The sequence below is a fragment of the Pan troglodytes genome, chromosome 4, assembly GCF_028858775.2.
Source record: "Pan troglodytes isolate AG18354 chromosome 4, NHGRI_mPanTro3-v2.0_pri, whole genome shotgun sequence".
Classification (NCBI taxonomy): domain Eukaryota; kingdom Metazoa; phylum Chordata; class Mammalia; order Primates; family Hominidae; genus Pan; species Pan troglodytes.
In genome coordinates this window covers 57,150,597-57,161,328 of record NC_072402.2, presented here as the reverse complement: position 1 = coordinate 57,161,328, position 10,732 = coordinate 57,150,597, and the positions used below count along the sequence as shown (strand labels likewise).

At 38.0% G+C, this 10,732-nt stretch overlaps 1 protein-coding gene across 1 annotated transcript; it reads right to left on the bottom strand.

The window, feature by feature from the left end:
- Positions 1-7,367: 7,367 nt before the first annotated feature.
- On the bottom strand, positions 7,368-10,159 carry ACTBL2 (actin beta like 2). The gene has a single exon (XM_001140995.7). The coding sequence runs from the start codon at positions 10,054-10,056 to the stop codon at positions 8,926-8,928; it is 1,131 nt and encodes a 376-aa protein (XP_001140995.1). The 5' UTR covers positions 10,057-10,159; the 3' UTR covers positions 7,368-8,925.
- Positions 10,160-10,732: the final 573 nt, after the last annotated feature.

Sequence of the window (10,732 nt, the reverse complement as noted above, 5' to 3'; positions counted from 1 at the left end):
ATGGGGAGCGGCTGTACATACAGATAAAGCTTCTCTAGCCCACCGATCACCTCCTGCAGTGCAGCCTGGTTCCTAACAGGCCACAGAGTAGTACTGTGGCCCATGGTTTGGGGACCTCTGCCGTAAGGGATGCTGCTGAACTCCTGCCCTAGGGGATGCTTCCCAACTCTATTGAGTAACTCCACCTACCACAGAATTGTTGAGAAATTTTGTATTTGCTGGGTTGTAAGGGTCAAGTCCCAGAATGGCTTTCAATGCAGCCTAAATCCATTGGAGAAATTATCACTCAAAGGTGATAGCATTTTGTTATTTGGAGCCTATAGTCTAAAAATAGATCCTAATTTCCATCCTCCTCCCTCAAAAAAAAAAAAAAGTTGCCTGAAGTAAAACCCTTGTTTTGTATTTTTGTGAGATTTATCCCTTGCACTCTTAGTAAGATTTGCTGAAGTTACACAATACATTCTGCTCTGTAGATTCCAAAGTATGATGTAAACCACTATGATGTCCTCTGGCATTATGAGACAGTCATTGAACACTGAATTGTACTACAGAATTGGGCAATTGTCTTAAAACTGCAGCAAGATGGTAAAGTTATCTATGTCCATACCAGGTAAAAGCAAATTTCTAAAAAGTTATTTTTTTATCCCAGAGAAAAACTATTAACTATGTTAATAGCTACAGGGAATTTACTAATTTGCTCCAATAAGTAGCAAATAAAATCTATGTCTAGAGTAATAGCCGCATTTTGAATTACCACCAGATTTAGCTTACAAGATACCTCTTGTATTTTTCCAGACCTATCCATTGTTTGCATGACTGCAAATAAAGACCCTGTTTTGCTCTGTCCTTTTGTATGCTGACCTCTAAGAACTACATCACCCGGCTTCCCTTGATCTCTGGCTTCTTACTGGGTTTAGACCAATGGGATACCAGTGAAATTGCTGGGGAGTGAAGGAAGGCAGAGGTCAGGGATTTTATTTTCTCTTCTTTGTTTTTCTTTTGCCAGGGTCCTGGCTGGGACTGTATTCCTTTATGGCCATAGCTCCTCTTCTCTGACATTCTTGCTGGGCTGTGATCACACCTCTCCTTTTTCTTAATCCTTCAAGCTTAGTGATGATAATGGATTCTTGCTGTTATGTCTCATCATACCTTATTGATTCCTTAATCCTGTCTAGACCTCTGTAAACATTCTTTCATTAACTTTTCTTCAGTTAAAACCCTCTGAGTATTCTCTATTTTACTTACAAGGACCCTAACTGTTAAAATTAGCTGTTCATTTTCAGGACCTTCCATTAGGTAAGGCTGTTTTAGGTGTGCAACCAAATGATAAAGCTTTCATCAAATGAGGAAAAAGAGGCTGCTTTGGCTTCAAAGGGGGCAGGGCTGGATGTTTGGGATCTCCAGGTTCTCAAATTCTCCTAAATAGCCACTCCGGTTCTTGGGGTCTCATTCTTTTCCATCTTTGCCCTAAATTTAAAATGAAAGTCCTAGTGAATCTGTGAATTCAATCAATGAAGTTTGTTTTTTAGGTACTCAGCCCTATGTCTCTAAGAGATAAAAGATTCTTTTAGCTCAATGTGTGCTTTGAGATATGTGTAGGAATTTAACTTTGTTATACTCTCTTTTAAGCTGGTTGGAGTCAGTGAAGGCAGCCATCCATTCTTCAACATGAAATTACTCATATCCTTTATACTGTTCAATGACAGTGAAAGCTTTATTCCCCACAGCCTTGACCCCCAAAAGTGTTTTATTTTAAGTGATCCCAGGAGATATTTTAATGAGCAATTTCTCTCCTGTTTGCCATGAGCTGTAAGATTCCCCTTAATGAATGCTAGTGGGCTTTTTTTTAACTGCCATTAGCCTGAATTGAGCCAGATGACCAATCCTAGAATTGCCCAATTCTTTAAGGGTCTGTTATCTACAATTCCATTCCCTGGTACCAAAATATGTTTCAGTCAACATACTTAATTGCATGCAGCAGAAATTGCCTTTAGATAGCTTAAGTAGGAAAAAATATTTTTGAAGGAATAATGAATACCTCACAGATTCCATTCTTGGGAAATGGACAGAAACCAAAAAGAAAATTAGCTTAAGTTGTGCCAAAGCAATAGTCTGGTTAGGACTCTATTACGGGACCATGCCATCGTCACTGATGAGTTCCTGTGTCACAAAATGCATGAGTAATTTCTCAACAGTTCCTGCAAATTTGCATCACTTTGTCAGATTCTAAGTATTGAAAATCTCAGAATAGAGTATCTGATAGGCTGAGCCTAAGTTCTAGCTGATAATGAACAATTGCAACTCAGGGGCTTGTCTCCCACCAAGGTTCACACAAAAGGGAATTAAAGGAAATTCTTGTCAATAAAAAGGGCATTAAGTTGCTGGTTAGCTAAAAATCAAGACAAAAACAAAAATGAATCAATCAGTATCTACTATATTCATCCTACATACTTGACCCTATGGAGAATTCCTTTGTCGGGGCAATGATTGAGGAGCAGTCAAGCAGACTGGCTACAGATTTTGGCTACAGTGACTCAAATATGAAAGTAATAAGTAAGTGCTACTGAGATCAGGTAAAAATAAAGAATTAAGAAAGCATTTTTAATTATCATGGACACATAATAGTAACACATTTTTGTGGGGTACATGTAATATTTTGATACAAGCATTTAATATGTAACGATCAAATCAGGGTAATTGGGATATCTATCGCCTCAAGCAGTTATCATTTCTTTGTGTCAGGAACATTCCAATTCCACTCTTTTAGTTATTTTGAGATATACGCTAAATTACCATTAACTATATTGCATGTTCTCACTCATGTGTGGAAGCTAGGAAACACTGAACTCATGGAGATAGTAGAATGATGGTTACCAGCGGCTGGGAAGGGTGGTAGGAAAGAGTGCAGATAAAGAGGGGATGGTTAGTGAGTACAAAAATATAGTTAGATAGAAGGAATAAGATCTAAAGTTTGGTAGCACAAGAATTTTGTTTTTAATTGGTATTTTACCATCTTTTTCATTGATAAAATTTCCTTTCTCTACATCAACTTTTGTTTCTCTGAGTCCATCAAAATTTTAAAATTGTACATTTTGTCTTTATTTTACTGCTTATAATTTCTTCCATTTTGATAAAATTGACTAATTTAGCCAAAGATATAATGTTTTGATTCTCATCATTGAATAAATGCCATTTTTGTAAAAAATAAGGGTGTGTTCTACATTTCTTCTGGCATTTTACCAACTCATTATCTAGAAATCATAGATTTCACATGTAATGAGCTCTCAAATTACCAGAGTAATTCAAGATTTATGAAAACTTTATATTTCTGTGGAAAACTTCCATTATGAACATGGTGGACTGCCTTAGAAGATCCCAGCATTTCCACTGAAGTACATGACTTTGTCTTTACTGGTGAGGCCAGCTTTTCCATTGACAGCCAACTATGGAAAAAAAATAAACAATGTGGGATAGCTACATTATTTTTAATGGCAAAAATTGCAATTACTTTTGCACCAAACTAATATTTCTCTACTATAAGAAGGGCTGATATTCAGGGACATTTGAGTGGGTCACAGAGAATATGTGGTGGGAGAGAAGGAGCCATGTTAAAATATCATATTGGTGTCTGGCTTTGCCTGTTCCCTCTCAACTTATAAAATGGCTAAAAAAGCTATTCTTACTGCAATACACCCACAAAGGGGACATGAGCAGAAACTTTCATCCTTCTTGCTGGGTCGGCTCTGTGTTTCTGTTTCTTTTGAACCAGACAGTGTCATTTAGTATATGTATGATTACAAATGTCTCATTCCCAATTCCGGAGAGAGTAACTTGCGTTTTAACATATATTGTCAAATAGCCAATTAAATAAGATTTTTCCATTTTTAAAGCAGTGTTATGGTGTTGTCTAGATAACATTTCTGTCATCATATCATACTGGAACATCTGTTGAATAGATATAACTGAACTTAAAATTATAAGGTGGTTAGGACATCAGATTTGGAATAGGATGAAAAACAAAGCAGGAAAACTTGAGGAGGCTCTAGAGTCTTCATTACTTATGGGATTAGTTTTTTTTTTAATTACAGTTATAACTCAAACAGTTCCTTTTACATTTAAAAAGGAAGTCTTAAAGTATAAATTAATTTTAATGAGTAGTCTGTCTACTGATATACACATAAATATCTTTAAAGACATTCCAGCTGTACTTATCAACATCTGGAAGCAGTACTGGCCAAATCACATGCTTAGTTCCTAACTTCAAACATTTTTTGAAAGGAATCTTTTGTAAACTCTGGAAGGAGGCTGTGAATAGTTACCAGAAAGGCACACTTTTTAATGTATTATAATGTCTGAATTGTTAGTCAGATATCTGAAACTGTCAACTCTAGAGCAATTGGAGCTTAGCAAAAAGAGAAAAATATCAGCAAGAATGCAGACAGATTAAAAGAGCTGAATATACTACTGTACTCTATGAAAGCCTTTCTTTCTTTTTCTCCCCTTTTCTTTCATTTCTCTCCCTCTCTCTCTCTCTAAATCTTTCTCTTTCTTTCTTCTAAATTTCAGCAGCCACATAGATGGCACACGTTCCAAAAGATGAGGTTGATGATCCTTTGACCAATCAGAAGAATAACAAATTTTATGGATAAGAGAAAGACTATTAAAACCCAGCTCCGCTGGAGGTCATTATCCAAAGCAAATTAATGTAGAAACAGAAAACCGAATACTTCATGTTTTCACTTATAGGTGGAAGCTAACCATTGGGTGCTCATGGACATAAAGGAGGCAACAATTGAAATTGGGGCCTACTGGAGGGGGGAAAGGATACAAAGTTTGAAAAACTACTGGGTACTATACTCAGTACCTGGGTGATGGGCTCATTTGTACCCCAAATCTCAGCATCATGCAATATACCCAGGTAACAAACCTGTGTCAGAGGCATGTACCCTCTGACTCTAAAATAAAAGTTAAAATAAAGAAACCACATGAGAAGATCAGAGTTAAGATAAATGAGTGGTATTAAAATGATGTTAGTCTGGGCTGTGTGGTTATGTTGTCCAGCCCGCCACCACTATACTGTATGGAAGGTGGGTATTTTCTCCAGCCTGCCACCACTAGGCCATTTCTGTATGTAAGGCAGTTCTCCTGTCTAGCCCACTGCTGCTGGACTCTCTTTCCTGTATGTAAGCCCTTAATAAAATCCCATGTCTTGTTAAAAAATGATGTTAATGATAATTTTGACTATGGAATAAATAACATTATGATGGGGAAAAAATAAAATCCAGCTCTACATGTTGAGACGCATGGGAGAAGTGGACGGAAAAGGAAAGAAAAGAGAGGAAGAAAGAAAAAAGAGAAAATATGCTTCAGAGGAAATATTCTACCAACAAAACAGATGCTAACAGACCAGGAACAGATGCTAACAGACCAGAAGCTGAGAATAGATTGGTAAAAAATAGACAATGCAGAACTGGGTTCACAAGGTACATCAGAATCCATGAACTCACTAACTTGTTAATTCAAATCAGGTTTATCAATATGATGTACCTGGCACTAGGAAAAGGCTGGAGGATTCAAAGGGGGAATAAATACTGTCCCCGTCTCTGTCCCCCAGGTGCATATTGATGATGTTGGGGATGGGAATGGTGGACACATGTTTGCGATGTGTTTATGAGGCTGTATGCATGTAAACAATACAGTAGGGATTCAAGGGAGGAGTTGTCACTTTTTCTTGGAAGAGGGGATTCTTTTCTAGACTTTTGAAGGACCCTTTTGAAATGAGCCTTTAAAATTGTGAACTTTTTTTGTTTCACATTTTAAAAATGAGTTTCTGGTACAGTCCAATGGAAGTATTCAAAATAAGAATTAATCACCATACCAGCCCCAATAATTAGTGATCATAATGCTGCCTGAGACACTTAAGAAAAGTTTTTGTGTTTAGTACAACTTGTTCTTTAAGCACATTCTGGCATAGGACATTGAATTAATAATTGTGTAATGAGCGAACAAATATGGCAAAGTCCTTGTCACCCAAAGGATTATCCTTTGATTGCCTGGATAATGTAATACTCATATTTAGGCCCTCTGTATTACAGAATTGTGAATTGCATATCTAGACAGGATATAGTTCAACCTGTATCCCAGGACTACTGTAGCTCACTATTGAAAAATAAGCAAATTTATATGTTAGGAAAGAAGAGTAGAAGAGTGTCGGAACTGGCATTGGATCAGTCATGTTTTCAGAAAAATATTACCTGTGATTGGGAAATAACAGTGTGCAGGGAATTGTGATACAGCCCTGGCCTTATATTGCTACTCAAGAGGCATCACAGAGGGAGAATGAAAATCATTTGCAGAGGTATGAAATTAATCTGAGAAGGCTGCTTCAGTGATGTCTCATCCTCAGAGGAAGATGGATGAAGCAAGTGTCTGGAGACCTTTCCTGTCCATGGAGCCTGTAATGTGCTGGGATTTTGAATTCTGTGGAGCTGTAATTCCTCTAGTTGGCTGTGCATTCAGATTTTTAGTGCTCATTCTAGACCCACTGCTCTGAGCCCAGGGCCAGGGACCCTATATTTATATAAAGTTCTCTAAATAACTTGGTTGATGAGCCAGGCTAATGATACATGAATAGCATGTTAATCATATTACCTATGTAGATGTCATTCTTTGATTCTAAAATATAAAGTTGTGAAACGGGCTGTTTCTTCATTAAACTCATCCATAAGTCAGTCAATGTTGATAAAGAGGAGAATATCCCAAAACTCTAGGTTTAAGTTTCTGGCATTTTACCAACTTGTTATCTAGAAATTGTAGATTTTATATATAATAAACTCTTAAATTACCACAGTAATTCAAGATTTATAATGCACAGTTTGCATTATGGGGCTCATATTTTCACCTAATGTTGTGGGGCTCTATAGCTCACTCTCTTGTAAGTTCACATTACCTGTCCCATTTATATTCTGTGGGTGGGAAGTCATATTTTTTTTTTTTTGGTAATTCAGAATGCAGGTCAGAATGTTTGTGAGAACTACTCACTCTGCAAATGGAATGCATTGCAGCATATAAATCCAAAATATTATGATTATTATTGTTGACATTGTCTCTGCCTATTAATTACCTGAAGATCAGTTCATCCAGTAAAACCCAGCTTTAGAATTTAGATTATGAGAAATCTATATAATGTTAAATGGCTAGCTATCCTTTTTTTAAAATTTGCCTTTTGATGTTTACATGATTAAATGTATGAGGTGCAAAATTGTAACATACAGATGAATAGGTCACACATATGAAAAGAGATGCTATCTGGATCATTCTCTAATTCTAAGGGAATGGTTGAGGAGAAATAACAGGAAATCTAAGTATACAAGTATGAAGCAATTTTAATGTACTGAAAGCAAGTTATATAAAATAAAGTGTTTTTGGAGATTAATTTTGGTTACATGCATTTTAAAAATTATGTTGTCAGATAAAGCCAATAAGGAATAATCAAATTATATGACAAGTATTACCTTAAACAAAAAATTCTTACTCATTCCATTTTAAAGATTTATAACATAAGTACAAGTTTCCCAACTAAGAAAAAAAGAGAAGTGATTCCTCCCTCCAGAGTACCTGATAATGCCTGAATAAGCAATCCAAATAAATATTTTAAATTTTCAGAAATTACCCTGAAAAATACAAATAATGCTGATATCCAAATATTCAGAAATCACTGCAAAGATTGGAATAAACATACTGGTACTTAAAATTGGTTGATAAATCACCACTGGAGTAACTAAAATATTTTAGACATTATAGGAACATACATTGATATTTTCAAAGATGTTAGTATCTCAGAGACACTTTGCATAAATAAGTATTGCTAGTTACTGGACATAATAAAGTGGAATTATTCTAAAAGCTTTCCAAGGATAAAACTGTGTTAGTATACTGGTAGTAAAATGTATAATTAATAAAGATGCTGCAGCTATATTTTCCCACAGTGAAATCCTTGCACAAGAGAAGTATCTATAATCCTGGTCTACAGAAATTATTTAAGATGTGCTACTACACTAAGAAATAGAAATAAAATTACCTCTGTCAAATTGTACCATAATGACATTAATTTGATATTATAATATCTATCTCTCTTAAGAATTAGACATTGTCTGTAGTTTTGGTATGAGAAGGTTCAGTAAGAAAGATATTAAAATATGATTTGACCAGCAGAACTCCACTATGAGCTGAAAATTTAGATGATTTATAAACATTAATGGAATGGTGGCTGTCTCATTATGCTTATTTAGTAAGGGAAACAATTAAAATATGTACCTATTACAACGATGACTTTTGGGAGTAAAGAAATTCACATTAGCTGTTCAGATAGCTAGATACATCAGCGTATTTCACAATATATTTTATTTCCCTGGTGCTTATGTATATATGGATATTATTGAACTTTATAATTCATTATCTCCATACAAAGAAGTAAACAAAACAAAGATACTTAACTAGTAAGACACGGCTGCTAAATGCATACACACCTTTTTTTTTAAACAAGTTTATACAGCCTGTTCTTGTTAAATATTTTAGCGAGAACTAAGTTTTAAAGCTTGATAATTATAGTTATCCATTCTGAAATGACATTTCTCGTGATTTTACTCCTTGTCACTTATATGTATTTAAGCTGGCCTACCTATCTTTGAACAGTATAGGCAAAGAAAAAGGAATATGGTATTAGAATTCACCTTCACTTGATGGAGATCCGGATGTGGTTATCTGGGTAAGAGCCCAGGTTACTTGGATGGAGAGATGGGTTTGCTGGTTTACACTAGGAAGAGTGACGTATTTACCTCGATTCCATTGAAAGCGGATAAAAGCAGTACCATCACTGTGACCTAGGAAAAGGGAAAATGTAAGCCCACTAATATGGAAGCCCATTCAGAAACATTTTCTGTGAACGATAGGAGGACCAGCCTCATCATATTCCTGCTTACTGATCCACATCTGCTGGAATGTGGACAGGCTGGCAAGGATGGAGCCCCCAATCCAAACAGAATACTTCCGCTCTGGGGGAGCTATGATCTTGATTTTCATGGTGCTGGGTGCCAGGGTTATGATTTCTTTCTGCATCCTGTCAGCAATGCCTGGGTACATGGTGCTCCCTCCAGATAACACGGTGTTGGCATAGAGATCCTTGCGAATATCCACATCGCACTTCATGATAGAGTTGAAGGTTGTCTCATGGATCCCACTGGACTCAATGCCCAGAAAGGAAGGCTGGAAAATGGCTTCAGGGCATCGGAAGCGTTCATTCCCAATGGTGATCACCTGCCCATCAGGAAGTTCATAGCTCCGTTCCAGTGAGGAGGATGCGGCTGCCCTGACCATCTCCTGCTCAAAGTCCAGGGCTACGTAGCACAGCTTCTCTTTGACATCTCGCACAATCTCCCGCTCAGCGGTGGTGGTGAAGTTATAGCCTCGCTCTGTCAGGATCTTCATGAGGTAATCAGTCAGGTCTCTGCCTGCCAGATCCAGGCGTAGAATGGCATGAGGCAGGGCATAACCTTCATAGATGGGCACGATGTGAGTGACCCCATCCCCAGAATCCATCACTATGCCTGTGGTCCGTCCTGAGGCGTAGAGGGACAGCACAGCCTGGATGGCGACATACATGGCTGGTGTGTTGAAAGCCTCGAACATGATCTGAGTCATCTTTTCCCGGTTGATCTTGGGGTTCAGGGGTGCCTCAGTGAGGAGGATGGGATGCTCATCTGGTGCCACACGAAGCTCATTGTAGAATGTGTGGTACCAGATCTTTTCCATATCGTCCCAGTTGGTGACCACTCCATGCTCGATAGGATACTTCAGGGTCAGGACGCCTCTCTTGCTCTGAGCCTCATCTCCCACGTAGCAGTCCTTCTGGCCCATGCCTACCATAACGCCCTGGTGTCGAGGACGCCCTATCATGGAGGGGAACACAGCCCGGGGGGCATCGTCACCACCAAAGCCTGCCTTGCACATCCCTGACCCATTATCCACTACCAAGGCAGACAGCTCATTGTCAGTCATGGTGCTGGCTGAGATCTTCCAGACGAGTGAACAGGACAAGTGAATAGACAGTGAGTAAGAGAAAGTGAACAGGCCTAAAACACTCCAGAAATGCTTTCAGACAGGGGAGGCTGCACCGGGACCACAGGTATTTAAAGGAACACACTGACTCCACCCATGTCCTACTCCACCAGTTCCCAGCATTTCTGGATGAGGTCATCTCTGAGGTATTAATGATGGTGATGATTATATAAACAATTAGATCTTTCTACATAAAGAGAAAATTGGCTGCCAAGTGGTCAAATCTCAGGTTCCTGTAATTAGGCAACCCACACATGACCGTCAGCCTGCCTGGTGAGGTCTCTAGATAACTATGATGATGCAGTGGGGGATATAAAAGCAAGATGAAAGAAAGCTGGTGCTAGGTATGGCAACACTGCTGGGAGGAAGGCTCCCTCCTTAGCGTCCCTGAGGGTTCACTTTCCCTACACCAGCTTTACCTTTTCATTCTTAATATATTGTTCTGATGAGGGGTCTTACCCTGCAATCTTCACTTTTTCAAGATTTTTGTTTCCATTAGATTCCTAATCCCACAGGGTGTCATCATCGTAGAGACTGTTTTAGTAAATGAAAATAATAAATGGCTAAGGATGGCCCGATGGCTGTAATTACAATGCACTTGTGTCAAGCAAAATGT